The following is a 15,550-nucleotide window of genomic DNA, read 5'->3' as shown; positions in this document are numbered from 1 at the left end:
CATTAGCTGTCCTATTCACTCAACCATACAAGACCGTGAATCTGGCGATATCCCTTCAACAACGGGCGCAGTACACGCTCCGTAAATCTATCGATCACAGATTTTCATACAACCCTTATCTCTCTACTATCACCTGTCCACCGTACATATTTTCCCCCATATAGCTATTATTCGTAGAAATGTCTACCACTACTCGCTCCCATCTTCTTCGATCAGCTAATAATCACTATCTGTGTGGTCGCGTGGTGCGCTTGTTTCTCCCATAGCTACTACCAATTCCTTCTTCAAATCACGGCAGCTGCTGATGGAATGCATTGCCTGGATGTAGCCCCTTGTGCACGCGATTATCATGCTTGCTGAAATAGTTGGTCTGGCACAGCTGGCCTTTCAGTTTGATCTGCATTTTGCTGCAAAACCAATTTTAACCATGATGGTTACGAACGCGGTGCGATTTATTCTCTCCAAGGGGCAAAACAAAGTTGTGACTGAAAGCTTACGCCGTAATCCAATGTCTGACAGTAGATACTCGGCGGAGTAGCAGATACTGTTGCTCAAATCGTGTCTTCTGTACAAGCAAAGTCTCTTCGGAAGCCGCTGGATTCTTCCAAAAAGGATGGCATCTCGATAGAGATTCATGATTTAAACGAAAAAGGCCCTCTTCCAAGTCATCGAGGGGACCTCGTCGGTACCCAACTAGGCTTTGATTTTGAGAGATGGATAAGATTCATGGCATGGGGTATGTCTTACCTTCTGCAACTAGAACTAGATAGGATCAGTGAAGTAACAAAATAGCAGGTTTAATCATGGCACCAGTGTCATTCTCGTGGTTTGAATTTCTCTCTGAGATCTTCCCCATAACGCCGGAGAACAGAAATGGCCCTGCTTTGCTGCGTGTTCTTCTCGACCAAGTGGTTTTTTCCCCTATCTGTAAGTACATGCATACGATTTGACGAAAAGTATTTACGTATCTTACTGATAATCCTTGTAGCCTTGGCAATCTTCTTCATTTACATGACACTGGCAGAAGGAGGCGGGAAAAAGGCAATAGCCCGAAAGTTCAGTGTTGCCTATGCTCCTGTTTTGTAAGAACCCCTTTTTATTTCAGCTCTCGTATTGTACACGATTTAACCTGAAGGATTGCAATAGAAAAGTAAATTATATTATCTGGCCAGCTGTGCAAATACTTAACTTCCGTCTTGTACCTCTCGCGTTACAATTGGTCAGTCCTCTTTTGATTCTCCTGAGTATCATACAACTTACATTTTTAGCATAGCCATTCGCATCCACCGTCGGTATCGCATGGAACACGTACCTTTCACTCACAAACGATACCTCTGATAATTGAGCCTAAACCTATCTTAAAGTTGAACCCTGTTTGAAAGGCGTTTATTTTGGAATAAAAGAAGACCTAGTTCATCTGGTTACATCATACTTTGGCTTTTGGCAGATGACAAATATTAATAGGTAATACCACCTTATAGGTTTTTTTAGTTTTAGTTTTTTTTAGTTTTTATTTATTTATTCCGGTAGTGCTCTTCATTATATTCCATACTTAGGATTAGGACTCAAAGAAGTTAGAACTCTGAGGTTATGAAGAAAATACCAAAATGGAAATATTAATATAGATCGTGTCACCTTTGTTTTGAAACGCGTATTATTTGTGGTCGTGGTGGTTTTACACTTCAGCTGAACAATATTATTCATCAGGTTAATATGGACCTTGACTTTACGTGTGAATGTGTTATTCGAATCTAACTACATGTACAAGCTAAACTTGATGATATGTACTCGCATTTCAAGTATGTATTTGCGCAACCAGCAAAACACATAGAATCCCGAGAACTTTCCCATCTCACCTGAAAGTATGTATTCTTTATCTAGACACCTGAAAGACTCTACAGGCCAGTTTTTAAGCCATATCCATAACTTGAAAGCCCTGTAGGCAAAAGGCGTTTAAAAGTTCTTTTATTGATTTCCTCTCCACCTTTACCAGTATACCAATTAGGCTCAGAATTTGAGGCGTGAATCCCCTTTACCGAAATTATACTATACCTGATCGTTGCAGTTTTGGTACAACTATAGGATTTTTTGAGTTGTTGAAAACCTCGATTTTTGGTGTGTTTTGCTGATTGGGTAAATATATCTAAACTACAAGTATATGTCACCAGGAACGTCTCCTATTGGTTACAGCGCACTACATGTATTTCTAATATTGATTGCATATCATGATTCGACAAAGAACTACTCCCAAGATGGAAGGGAACTGGCATTAAAAGGCGTGTAGCTATTGCAATTGATGGATATAAAAGAACAAACACTGACAGAACTACAGCTATATTTTTATATATGAAGGCCGAATTTCCCTCAGGCTGATACCATTTTATCATGGACTACATGTACATACTACTAACGCTACTCATTGAATGACTTAGAGTGCATACTAGAGCTAATATATCACAGATTACATATAAGGAGAGATGGAGATGAGGTTTAGTGCATGCCTGTACGTTTGGATGACCCAATAATCCAGAACGACAGCAATAACCTAAGAAATTACTATCGCAGTACCGCCCGCACCTTATTTTCTCAGTACATTTGGGCGGCCGAAGGCCGCACTCCGCTTGTACTTGATAAGTGAGTACTCTACATGTAGGATGTATGTACAGCCACTCTGCAAAAGTGTTCGTGATTCCTATTTCGGAGTGAGACATTTCTCCATATATAACTGCGGTGGGCCATCAAGAACCCCCAAGAGAAGACCTTCCCAGTTACCAATGGCGCCCAAGTTAATGAAGAATAAGATCAATGACCTATCCTCTTTTTATATATAGTCACGAACTATATTATATATTTCTCGTTGTTTTGAATCTCAACTTTAATATTACGGGTGCGCCACACTGCGCACCGACATTAAAACTATATCACGAACACTTTTGCTGAGTGGCTGTACATGTACTTACGATTATACAGGGGAATGAGTAGGCTCATATCCAGCCCTCCTGCTGATGGGTACAAGACTAGGAAATGAGATGTAATTCGCGTGTGAGTGATGCGGCATCGTTTGAGAATACCTACATGTACATGTATGTAATCAACTCCGCGCGCTGCCATAAATACCGGGGGAAAGCTGTACCACTACCGCAGTCCAGTATAGCATGCTGATGAATCCTGTTGCAATTTCACCAACCTTTCCGGCACTGTAGTATTCCTCGCCCGCATTATGTACCAGTTCACCATATTACATGTACGTACAGCCGCATTTAAAAAGCATTAGCACCTCCGAGCCAAACTCACGAGGCAATCCTTTCTGCTCCTCAGTTCCCATATTCGAGACAATTGCCAGAGAGAGCTGCAATGTCTCTATTGCGGTCATACCTATCAATAAGTTGAGTATGCGCGAGTGCCATGAACGACTCAATATAGTAGGGTGCGAGTACTTTTCGAGTGCGGCTGTACATAACGCTTACGCCTCGTTATTCGCTGTGGTAAATCCAAGTATTAAATACCTGTATGTAATCACTGTCTCCGGATATCATATCTCACGTGACTATATATGGATGTGGGGCGGAGGCCGAAACCAATGGGCTGATTGTAATATTCTTCACAGAGTATCACTCGGTCCAACCATTAGGGGCTGCATCAAGTACATGTATGTACAGACGCTGTATGGAAACCACGACCTATATTTTCAGACCGATTAAAATAAATGAATGTTATTATAGCAAAATTATCAATCAAAACAACAACTGCGTTATGACACCCTGGAATCATCGGATATTATATTTTGGAGGGCCTGATCTAAGCGCTTACACATAATACATGTAGTTTTTTTTACTGAGGCCTACTACACCTACATGTATGTGCCTAGCTACATGTAGGTACATGTAGGTATGTACTCGGGGCAGGCATGAAGAACCTGAACATCGTTTTTCTGGTACAGCGGTGGGTATTAAGTCATCGGACGACCTAGCCACAATTTTGCCTGCAAACGCGTATTTTGGTGGCGTTCTGTCTGATCACTTATTACCCACCGCTGTACCAGCCACTTGACCCCTGCTAGCGCGTTTTTATGTTCAGGTTCTTCACGCCTGCCCCGAGTACTCTCAAAGAAGAATCTTGACTGGGGGTTGTGAGGTGGTTATTCGGGACACCAGACAATGCAGGTTTTATCTCTGACCTTTTTTGGCAGTAGTTGACGCCTAGCGCGCGCACTCATTGGTGGAGTCGACTAGAAACCTACGCCATTATCCGTACTACAGTATTTACCTGCCCACCTGGCATAAAGTTTTAGTTTCCCTGCGAATCGGAGGTAGGTACATGGTCTTAGATCTACCGCTGCATTCAGGCACACCAAAGTACATGTAGGTTTGGATTCTACGTGTGCACCTTCAGGGGATTAAGTCACAGTTTTCGTAATAATACATGTACTTCAGAGAGGTAAAGAATATTTAAAATAGTACCCAAGAGCCACCAAGTACCTACATTTGTTGAAATGGTAAACAGAAGAGAGCCTTTTGAAGCATAAAATGATGATCGAGAGCACGGCGAAAGTAAAAAAGCAAGGTATGCGTGCTGAATGTAAAACTAATAACAAAAGCAGAAAACGCATAATAATAACAAGCCCAATAACAACCTTTCAAGCGACCCAGTCTCCATAAAGGAGATAGTTATAATTCCTCGTCTCCGTCAAGCATAACACATTAAGTCTGCCACACTAAGGCATAGGTTTACAACTTCCATAACGACCTGGTGGCCTATTCAGCGAGTGAATATGACTTGGCCAACGAGGCAAGTGATAGGGTCCCCATCCTCCAGATATGCATTTGCGGCAACGTTATATTTTCCCTGTGCCAGAAGGTTGTTAACGAAAGCCCCACAAGAACGATCGGAGCGGTATAAGAGCAATATACCATATACGATCGCGAATCATGTCGGTAAAAAGAGGAATGTATCACTTACGGGAGGAACTTGTTTCGGGATATCAACCACCTTGGTCAAAACCATCTTATCTGCCTTGATGGGGCACTCAAGATCGACCTCACCGACGTGGTCGCAGAGGTCAAGTGTCTCTTTAATCAGAGTAATAAGACCATATTTGACAGTGACTTCAACCTGAGCACCTTTCTCAACACTTCTGTGGAGAGTGCCAGAGGCTTCGATTGTGAGCGATTGTCCACTAGAACTGGAGTTAGCACATTGCGGGTTAAAGGTTATTATTGGAGGCGGCTAACGGGACAGGTGGGTTCGGGACCAAATCAACTTTATCGATGGTTAGAATATCGTCGCTGGTAGGTCCACAGTGGTATAGCGGAGATTCTCCGGGGATCTTTGCACCACTTTGTGCTGACGGGTTTGAGTTTCCAGCGAGCTGCTGGAAGAAGTTCGAGGCAGTGGCTGACGCGACGAACACAGAAAGAGCAACAGCGGTGAGTTTCATTGTGTAAAATGTAGATATAAAGAGTTTTTAGGAAAATAGATATGGTTTGGAGCGCTGGGAGAGAAGGAGGAGCGAGCGGAGGAGGAGGAGGAGGAGGAGGCGAGGGTGAGATCGAGAAGGTAATAATGGGGAAAGCAGCGGGTAACCACACAGGTTATGCTGTATCTTGATCCTGGCACAGAGGCTGGGGAAGCCGAAGAGGTGACCAGTGACGCCACTACTAGGAGTCCATCTATCCATCCAATGGGAGAAGGGCCAACCTTCGCCAAGCCCTCGTTACTGCAGCTCTCGGCAATTGAAGTGCGATAATTGACGGACAGCTCGGCTTAGGTACTGACTATCATCCCGGTTTTTCTCAACCTCTATTCAAATCTCCCATATCTTAAATCGTTACCAGCGCCCGCGACTCTTCTTTTGATACCTGAAAAAGTCAAAACACCATGGCTTCTGGTTACGGTCTTCATGGCGGTACGTGGGCCCCTCTTTCCCCCGTTCCGGGAAATGCTCTTAATGGATAAGGGAAAGAAAAGAAAACTAAAACTGATCACGCCTGTCCACAGGGGTCGGTAGAGTAGGTTTCCGCGTATGACTGTAAACGATACGAACTGACAATAATGTATCATCCCAGTGTTTTCCATTCTGGCAGGACATGTTGGCCTGCTACGTTATGAATACAAACTCAGGGAGTGATGAGGGAAAATGGAAGTGTGCCCCTCAACATGACGATTACTACGAATGTCTCCATCACAAAAAGGAGGTCAGTAAATAATGGATGCATCCAATAGGAACAGAGCCACTCCAGCTCACGTATGAGGAGGGGTTAGAATGAACTCATACTGATATCTTAGTGATTTCTAGCTTGCGAAAGCAAAGGCCATTCAATCTGCATATATCCGCCGCGCGAAGACTGATCCCGATTTCGCTTCTGGGGCCCGACCCGAAGGCGAGACAGATGTTAAAAGTCTGGGGCTATTAGGCTCGAAATAAGAATTGTGGAGGTTACCAAGAAGTGCGAGCACAGGGAGTACTAAATCTTGTAATGCATAAGGTATACACACATGTGAATAAACATTCGGAGAAGATTGTGGTTGAGTGGGGTCAACATCGTTTCACACAGCTAGCGAGTTCAACGTCTACGTCTAAAAATACAGGGCTTCAATAACAAATTATATTTTTAAAGCCAAAACCAACTCCAGTTTACATGCAATTGATTGAGACAGGGATGTGGTGTCAATGACAACGGCACAGGTAATAATATGAGGAAGGAAAACGCCAATTCACTCAAATTCATAGGTCATAATCATCATCATCCCATCCCAAACTGTTATATATCGATACCTCTTTCTTTTCTTTAACCATCCTAGCCATTGGTGCAAAAGATTTACAAGGTGTTTCCCCAATAGCATCAGTATCATAAAGCATCACGCCTCCCGCGGGAGATGACGGCTCATCTGTCGGGTCAAAAGGCTTCTTTTCCATAAATTTGGAAACTCCGGACGGGTGGGTATCGTTATGAGGTAGAATTACAGGATTCTTTGTTGCCGACGAAGGGACAAAGTTGGATCCTAAATCGGCGCCTAAAGGGCGAGGCTGTTTTTTTTGCGGCGTTGTAAACGCACCTGGGAATGTTGCAGTTCTTCGGGTCTCTGATGGTGGTTGGAAGGGACTGGTAGCGGGAACAACATCAAAATCCATCCTACTATTGCCCCGTCGGAGCGGCGTGCCAGGGATATCACGTAAAGTTCTTGGATTGGGTACTCGGGGGGCATAGAACGGGTCATGTGCATGTAAGCTAGATGAATCTTCTGCCACAGTTTGAAGGGAGGGCTGTGGAGGCATAATCGTCCTCCTCCGCTTCGGAGTGGCCATAACCTGTATTTTCGCTAGAGGGTTCCTGGCCGATTTCTTCGACTCTGGGTTCTTCTTAGCAATCTTCCACTGCGACATATCATTCGAGTGAGATTTACTCTTGTTATTAGAGACCCGCTTCATCGACTCATCAACCAGTCCAGAAGCCGCAGCAATGCGGTTGGGTTTCTTCAAAGCGTTTATAGCTTCCTTCAACTCCTCGTCCACCCTCTTCTGCTGTCCGCTTCTCGAAGCGATTTGTACCTCTCGTTTCGCAAAACTCTTACAATTGAGCGTTCCTCCACGAACATTTTTTCTTGGCAAGGAAGCTGCATCAGCTGCAACAAGGGCTGCCAGTGTGTCCACACTGGCTTCTCTCGCGTTAGAGGTAGCAGCCGGCGCAGTGGAGACCCTTGTCACAGGAGGTCTTTTTGTCTGTGATTTTCTTTCCTTCTTGGGCTGTCCCGGGGTACGAGCTCTTGAGCTCGACCCTCCGCATTTTTTGTTGATGGCAGCGCATTCTTCAGGAAGCCTCGACGCATAACTTCGGTTTATTAGCAAAGGCAAATTGAAAAGAGTCGTGTAACTTACAATGCTAAGACCACCTCTACACAGAAATGTCTGAGATGGTCATATTCCTTATCAGTAACCTTCTTCTGATCAGAAGATTCATCATCCAGTACTTCTGGACTTGAGCCTATAGATCTCCAAATACAAAGTCGATCGACGAGCAGATCAAGGAGGAGTTTAGGATCTGGTTCATTAGTCTTAGACTTTCTTTTCCCTTTCTTCTTGGCCTCCTTTTTGAACTTCTTTCCGGATGATTGATTTTTGATTGGCAATCCTTTTGCCAATGTTGCCTGTTCTCGTTCCAGTGCTAGCATCTCAAGCAAAATGATGATTTGCAACTCGGTCCTGTTCCTGTTCTTAGTATTTGATGTCAATAGAGGATCTTGGAAACATACTCTCTAATTTTGAGCTCCTCCACTTTCCGCCTCATCACAGGATCGTTAGCCTGCATTAGCCTCTCCTCCCATGTAGCAACTCTCCACTGTTGCACATATTCCTCCTCTCCGACCCTAAAGACTGATATATCCTCTACCGGGTCTTCCGTAGCAACTTGAACCATCGATTTTCGATATTTGGTGTTCATCTTATTAAACGGTAGATACATATCCAGTAAAAAAGTGCGGAATCTGTTACTGGAATCCAAAGATGTTGATAATTCACTTCCTTGCTCGTGCTGCACAGCCACACGAGCTCGTGAAAGGGTTGATTTGGCGAAATACGCAAGAGAGGTCTTGGCAATATATAAAGTTTTGTAATATTGCACTCGAGTCCTCTCAAGAATGTCAGTTAAAGTGGGCTCTGGAAAGTCCTCTACCACTTTCAAAGGAGTGTCTGCGGCTGCTAGAGGGGATATCGGTGCATTTGGTTGGATTCTAGGAACATAATATTAGCATTTGATAAGTTACATGTCACAAATCGACGTACGGTAAGAGCGTGCTGTCTTGACAGACATCTAGGTCTGAGCAACCCACGATCAATTTGATAGTAGGCTCTTCTACACATATAACATTGTTTATATCGAAATTAGGCACTTCCAAACCTGACCACCAGTTTGCACTTAGTATTTCTGTCATAGGATCTGTGTCTTCAGAGATTTGCTCTGGGTTTTGGCGTGATTTCTTAATAAGTGAAGCCGTTTTACGGACATCCTTCATCTTCAACTGCGTCGATAGTTTGTACAGTGTGCAAACATCATCCTTGACCTTCTCAACAGCAGCTAACTGTCGTTCACCATCTATTTTTACGATGATGACATTTCCGGGAACATCCAAGGCCTGTATTTGAGTTGGTATCGAGAATAGACGTGACGGATACCCGGCGAGCCATTGCAGTGGGATATAGGAGCGTGGGATAACAACGGCTGGAGTAAGCTTTACCGAGGGATCAAAAACCGAAGATGAATAGGGCTATACGAAGTGATGGTTAGAAGCGGTACGAAATGAAATTTATATCAAAAACCGAGGTGCTGAGGTGGTGGGGTGAGCGAAATGGAGTTACCTTAATGACGAAAGGATCCCCGAGCACTGATTTCTCGTCTTCACGTTTTCTCTTCCGCGATGATGTTGGGACTGTTGTGCAGCTTGGGACAGTAAGAGAGCCGTCGTATTCTGGAATATGGTGAGCCATGTCGATTATGAAGGATTCGAAATGGACTTTCGTTGGAGGAATGTAGGTCCAGCTATCGCATCTCTTTGTTCAATCACTCATTCGCGTGCGTCGCGTTGAATCCGTGTCGGGAGCCAAATGGGTATTAAAACCCTAACCCTAAAGTACTACTATATACACCTACCCAATAGAATAAATAAAGTACCCGTAGCTTTATAGCGTTTCCGAACACGACCAATATTGCATGCCATACAAAAAGGTGGATTTGGCGCTTTTTCGTATGTCATGCAATATTGGTCGTGTTCGGAAACGCTATAAAGCTACGAGTACATGTAGGTACGTACATACATGTACTTACTAGATAATATTTTCCCCTTTTTATTGACCGAGCCAACCTAAATCTTCACCGAAGGATTACCAACCACTCACCGTCTTCAAATTCTCTGCTTAGAATCTCCTTACCGCTACATACATGTACATACATACCTACGAGCCACTGGAAGGCTGAACTACATGTACTCTATTATTACGAAGACCTCCTTATCTTCATAAGGAACAAAGATACATGTAGCTATCTTAAGGGGGAAAGAAACTTACTTTATAGAAGCGCCAATGATGCCGTTTAGCTACACGTATGTACCTAGGTGTTACGTGCTGTGGCGATGGACATGAGGCTTCAAGTGTCCAGCGCCAATTTCGTTTTTACTTGAGCGGTTGAGACGCCGCCACCAATCCGGAAACAACAACTCGGAACGTAGAAGCTGATCACCGAGACGCAGACTTCCATTTATGGCTAGATTCAGGGGCAGCCAGGGTTTATTGGGCAGGGCAGGCAACACCCAGGCCTATTCCGGTCGACATGAGCATTCCTAACATCGCATGTCTTATTTTCAACAGGTCAACGATGTAGCCCGAGAAATGTTGGGGAGGCGAGCTATCGAAATACTTTCTAGCATAGAAAGGAAGAGGGGAAGATAGGACATGAGCTCGAGCAGCTTGTCTCCACAGCTCACCACCTCTACACGACCGTTAGGGCTTATTGTGAAGGAGAAAAAACCTCCCCATCAGCATCGGCGTGCCTTCAAGCCTTAGGTACTCGACAGCGCCACCAGTAGGCGTTGGAGGAGGTCAAGCCTAAACAGGATCTGGTACCATTATCCTTCCATGTCAGATGGTAGGAGGGGTTCAGGAGAGCCCCAGCCAGTAAATCACCGGGCGCCTCTGGCGAGCAATCGGGAAGGCAAACATCAAGCTCTTTCGATTTTGCCCTTCATATTCATGAGTTCGATTCCTGAAGCTCAGTCCCTGTGCTTGCCAGTGTACATACATCATACCTACTACAACAGACAACAGAACTCAACACTTGCTCAGGCTAAGCAACCTTTGGTGGACCGCTAATTAAGTACAATACTGTAACGTCCATCATCTCTTGAACAAAGACGTGTTACGGCTTCACAGCAGCAACCAGATTGTACAAGTCGTTTCTTGTAGTATTGAGATATCAAAAAGACCTACTTGGATGTTAGAAAGAACTCCGCGCCTTGCAAAATTCTCCACCTTGCTTTGACCGACTGACTTCGGGGAAATCCAAAGAACATCACTATTTCGATCCGCTAACCCTTGTAGACCCGTGCAACCGCCCTGGAGGCCCCACGGTCCACCCGACTTATAAGATAGCATACATACGTTCACCAGGCGTTGCCCGTTAGATTTGATCTGGCCTGTGCAGGTGGGTGATTGGACCCTCCATTTCCCCAACATCTCTAGCGCATCACTGTTCATTACAACCCGAAATTTCCTGTCTCCCTTTCTCATTATCAAGGGCCCCTTTTCTTTTCCATATTCATACATAAATTTATGCACGACTTTTGGCCCCGTATTGTTCTGCCGGCGCGCTGACATTCTATTCTTCTAGAAATAGTGTGAGAAAAAGCATTGATTCCTACATCCCCCCCGAAGGTCTAACCTCAAAAATGGATGAACACGGCCCCTCTACGCTCCCGTCTCTACCTCCCCAATCTCCTCCTCGACCCTGTGAGCAGTTGGAGTCTCCTCCCTTTTCTTCAAACTCTCTTGTACGCTGCAAACCTCTCCTTCCCTCTGGCGGCAACCAGTCACCGAGTCTACAGCAATCTTTAAATAAAAAAAGTTCAAGTAACCGTGCTCAAGGTCTCTTAGAACATTCTCCTCCGCTAGACTCAGGCGGCATTGTCATACGGGATCTCGACAAGTACGGACAACCAAGCTCCATGGCATGTTCCGAAGACCTATTCCTCTGACATATATTCTCTTCTCTAGATTCCCTCACGGAGACTCCCCCAATCTTGGACAAGGTCGCTGGGCTGCCGACTCACATGGTGAATTTGACATTCGAGTCCAGCTTCCTACACCACGAGTTTATCCACCATCTCCATTGACCTCACACACAAGTCATGCGAGAGTCTGGAGCGAATCTTCAGTAAACAAAAGTAACCAATATATTGACCCACCGCACCGACGGCCTGCCTCAACAATGGCAAGCTCTTCGGCAGCATCAGATTCTTCACCGACGATTCCGGCAAATTTAAATCTCCCGGATGTTCCCTTTCGCAGTCGCTCTCCATCGATATCAGAAACTACTGAGGAAGCAAATAAGCCACCAAGGTCACCAAGTGCTAGAATAACCTCGTTTCTCCGGTGGGGAAGTGCTTCCGATCAAGGAGGAATCGTGCCACTATCACCATCTACCTCAATTTCTGAAAGACCGGCACCTTCACCAAAATCTACCAACACGCAACAACTATATTCATCATCAAGATCTATACCCCCAGCAATTGATATTCCTCGCGCAAATGCTGCAGTCTCCGATGGCCTTCATTCCGACTCAGGGGTTTCTTTTGCCCCTCAAACCCCTTCAGCAATTGACGCTATTGAGCAAGAGGTGCGACTAGTTTCCGCAGACTTGGCTGCCTCTATCCGTCGAGAAATGGAGTTAGAAGACCTTATTGAGCGTTTGCAAGCAGAGGCCGCGGAGCGGAATGGCGAGAGCAAAAGGACGAGTGATTACTTCTCGGATGCTGGAACCTCTACACGATATTTAGATTCAGAAACCAAGCAAGAGGTTGACGTAGATAAGATGCAACGGAAGGCCGAACAGGATATTTCGAGAGTACGATTAGAAATGTTAAGTAGCATTCAAGAAGAGAGGGAACGAAGAAAGGCAGTTGAAGCACGAGTAAAAGAAATGGAAGAGCAATCTGCGAGGGTAAGAATTTCTCTGCATATTCTTGCTTACGTTGAACAAATCGCTTACCAATATATAGCGTGAGAGTGCTCAGTTTTTGACTGCAGGTTCCTCGGGAAGAGTTAAGGAGTTGGAGGTAGGACTGGAGGATGCTAGGCGAAGACTTGCAGAAGAACGTCAGATGAAGGAGAATTATGAAGATCTTCTTACTGCTCTTCGAGGTGAACTAGAGGAGCTCCGAAATGAACGTGACAACCTCCGTGATGAGATCGTACCTCGATTACGGGCACGCGTTGAGGGGCTCGAGTCAGAAACATCAGAATTACAGAAGGGTATGTACGAGAACACCCAGATACAGCAGGATCACACGCAAATGCAAGAAGAGCACTCGAAAATGCAACAGGAACTTCTCAATCTTCGAAATGAGAATGCTTCTTTGGCTTCAGCGATTCAGGTTCAAGCTTCAGCAATTCAAACATCGGCCGTACAGAAACAAGCGCGACAGTCGATTATTGGAAGACCATCTCGTCCTGTTTCTTTGATGGGCTCACCTATCTCGACGATGCCTCTAGCCCTAGATTTTAAAGATAGAGAGACCCTTGCAGAGAAGGTGAAGGGCATCGAGGAACAAAGAGATGCTTTGCATTCTGCGCTGAAGAGTTTACAAGAGCGACACAGATATGAAAATAAGAGAGCCAAGGAGAGAATAAGGGCTTTGGAGCTAGAGCGTGATAAGGCTTTACAGCAAACCAATAGGCGTTATGGTAAAGACCGAGAAATGAGCACAATAAGGAAAGAGATGGAGCGGTTACGCCGCCGGGCCGATGAGGCAATTGAATCAAAGGTTAGATGCGAAAAAAATCTTGGGACATTAAAGATGGACCTGGAACAAGCTGAAACAGAAACTGCCACACTGAGAGCCCTTCTTCAAGAACACGACTCACTCGTTGGCCGACACTCAGAATTACGTGATTCTTATTTCCGACAGTCCAAACAGATTTCACACTTGAGACAAGAAAAAGCCGGCGAAGAAACATCTCTTTCTCTTCAGAGAGCCTACCATGATTTACAAGACATACATGCAAGGTCACTGGCACGCTTAGATGAGCTGGAGGAGAAAGGAAATGATCTTTCCGAGGACATTACAGACCGGGAAAACAAACTCTCAGAGGCGCATTCGGAGTCGCAACGAGCCATCACCAAACTAATGCAGGGTGTTGCTCAAGTGGAGGCTGAGCGGGACGAGGCTCAGGTTGAAGCAGAAGCATACCGGAAGCGTGCAGAGTCACTCCAAAATTCGGAGAAGAAACACCTTGCTGAGGAAAGAAGCCTCAGTATCCAATTGAAAATATCAACAGAGAGAATTGGAGAACTGGCAGCACAAGTTCGTTCTCAACTTGAATCGAACAACTCCCTGAGGGATAGACTGGCGGAGGCCATTGGCCGGGGAGAAGAGGACCAGAAGTTGTCAGCACAAAAGATTAATGAGCTTCAGGAGAGGCTTAGAGTCTTGGAAGACAAGGTCCTCGAAGCCCAGCAGCAAACCGAAGAAGCCGTTGCTCGCCATGAAGAGGAAGTACGAAAACTTAAGGATACACACACTTCTCAACTTCGAAGACTGAAAACAACAGCGATGGGATCGCCCACTGGGCTTGCGGCAAGATCACCATTATCTCCCATGCTGCGATCGCCACGGCTAGAATGGACTGGTTTCAAGAAACCATCTCAATCAATCCCAGATTCTTCAAGAATTGAATACTTGGAGAAGCGCGTTGATGAGCTAGAGAAGGCCCTAGGCCAGGCTGATAACGAGATGGCAGAGGTTGTCGGGAAAATGAACACAGCCCAAATCGAGGTTATGGAGCTACAAAATGAAAGGTATTATAACTTATTTCAATATGAAATTACCAGACTAATCTTTATTTAGGGATGAATCTCTTCGTAAAACAAGAAAGCTTCAAGCCGAAATCGAAATCGAGAGGGCCAATTTCATTAAGTCTGTGTGAAATGCACAACTGGCTCCTATGAAGTTTCAAAACATCTAGTTATCGTTTTTGTTTTGTCAATATTTCCTATGTTAACGATCTGGTGTTGAGTGGCGAGTCTTTCAATGGGACAGACCAGGTACTGGTCATGACTTGGTTATTTTCAAAAGTCTAATATTTTGGGATTTCTTTTCTTTGGGCTTGGCATCACTGAGTGGATGTTTTTTTCTTTATTTTCCTTTGGGTAATTTTTATACAACTGGTATTGCATTGGGATGGGCAGTTTCTTTTGTTTCTTCATGTTTCAAGTTTTTTTCTTGCGTATTCGCCGGTCGTTTTCTTTTTATCAACTACTCCGTTAATATCTTTTCTCTTCTTTTGTGATTTGGCAGTTGAGATTTTTCTTCTTGATGGGCCTTGCTGGTGACTTTATCCCTTCCTCGTCTATCTCTACCACTTGCAGTGTACATGCTCGGACTTGTTTTGTTTTGTGGAAATGAGGCCAATTCTATCAGAGGCATATTGCCTACCTGCCGGCATTTAAACTTTCCTGGGTCTTAGGTTTATAGGAAATTGTATGCTAACAATGCCAATTAAACTGAGACTGAATTATCATGTCTCTGTGCTTGGGTTGGTGCCATCCCTCGGGTTGCGGCTGTTGATCCCTCACTACATGTACAGCGAAAGCTTGCTATAACGGTACTTTCTATAAGGGTAATCTCTCTATAACGGTAGAACTTCTCGGTCCTTTTTGCCTGGCTTTCAGCACCAGCACCTCCTATATAAGGGTAATCTCTCTATAACGGTATCAAATTCCGGTCCCGTTATAGCAAGCTTTCGCTGTACCACGAATTCTTATTCTAATCATAGGATATCACTCAG

The 15,550-nt window shown here is 44.7% G+C and overlaps 5 protein-coding genes across 5 annotated transcripts; 3 read left to right on the top strand and 2 right to left on the bottom strand.

The window, feature by feature from the left end:
- Positions 1-179: 179 nt before the first annotated feature.
- On the top strand, positions 180-1,594 carry LAJ45_07402 (uncharacterized protein; the record flags this gene model as incomplete). Its single annotated transcript, XM_046116960.1, has 9 exons — positions 180-245; positions 329-445; positions 523-736; positions 796-927; positions 989-1,082; positions 1,147-1,219; positions 1,274-1,292; positions 1,365-1,464; positions 1,531-1,594. 9 exons carry the CDS (start codon positions 180-182, stop codon positions 1,592-1,594), a joined length of 879 nt encoding a protein of 292 aa, XP_045969995.1.
- Positions 1,595-4,758: 3,164 nt separating this feature from the next.
- LAJ45_07401 (uncharacterized protein) lies at positions 4,759-5,437 on the bottom strand (the record flags this gene model as incomplete). Its single annotated transcript, XM_046116959.1, has 3 exons — positions 4,759-4,845; positions 4,960-5,176; positions 5,232-5,437. The coding sequence occupies 3 exons, from the start codon at positions 5,435-5,437 to the stop codon at positions 4,759-4,761; spliced, it is 510 nt and encodes a 169-aa protein (XP_045969994.1).
- A 440-nt stretch (positions 5,438-5,877) lies between these two features.
- LAJ45_07400 (uncharacterized protein) lies at positions 5,878-6,424 on the top strand (the record flags this gene model as incomplete). The annotated part of the gene is made up of 4 exons (XM_046116958.1): positions 5,878-5,905; positions 5,998-6,008; positions 6,066-6,194; positions 6,296-6,424. The coding sequence occupies 4 exons, from the start codon at positions 5,878-5,880 to the stop codon at positions 6,422-6,424; spliced, it is 297 nt and encodes a 98-aa protein (XP_045969993.1).
- A 300-nt stretch (positions 6,425-6,724) lies between these two features.
- LAJ45_07399 (uncharacterized protein) lies at positions 6,725-9,481 on the bottom strand (the record flags this gene model as incomplete). The annotated part of the gene is made up of 6 exons (XM_046116957.1): positions 6,725-7,350; positions 7,405-7,829; positions 7,877-8,200; positions 8,251-8,727; positions 8,780-9,261; positions 9,353-9,481. 6 exons carry the CDS (start codon positions 9,479-9,481, stop codon positions 6,725-6,727), a joined length of 2,463 nt encoding a protein of 820 aa, XP_045969992.1.
- A 1,952-nt stretch (positions 9,482-11,433) lies between these two features.
- Positions 11,434-14,689, top strand: LAJ45_07398 (uncharacterized protein; the record flags this gene model as incomplete). Its single annotated transcript, XM_046116956.1, has 4 exons — positions 11,434-11,690; positions 11,759-12,704; positions 12,763-14,561; positions 14,611-14,689. The coding sequence occupies 4 exons, from the start codon at positions 11,434-11,436 to the stop codon at positions 14,687-14,689; spliced, it is 3,081 nt and encodes a 1,026-aa protein (XP_045969991.1).
- Between the last annotated feature and the right edge of the window lie 861 nt (positions 14,690-15,550).

The sequence above is a fragment of the Morchella importuna genome (assembly GCF_003444635.1).
Source record: "Morchella importuna strain M04M26 chromosome Unknown Morimp01GS023, whole genome shotgun sequence".
Classification (NCBI taxonomy): domain Eukaryota; kingdom Fungi; phylum Ascomycota; class Pezizomycetes; order Pezizales; family Morchellaceae; genus Morchella; species Morchella importuna.
The sequence above is the reverse complement of the archived record's forward strand: the minus strand, read 5'-3'. Positions and strand labels throughout refer to the sequence as shown.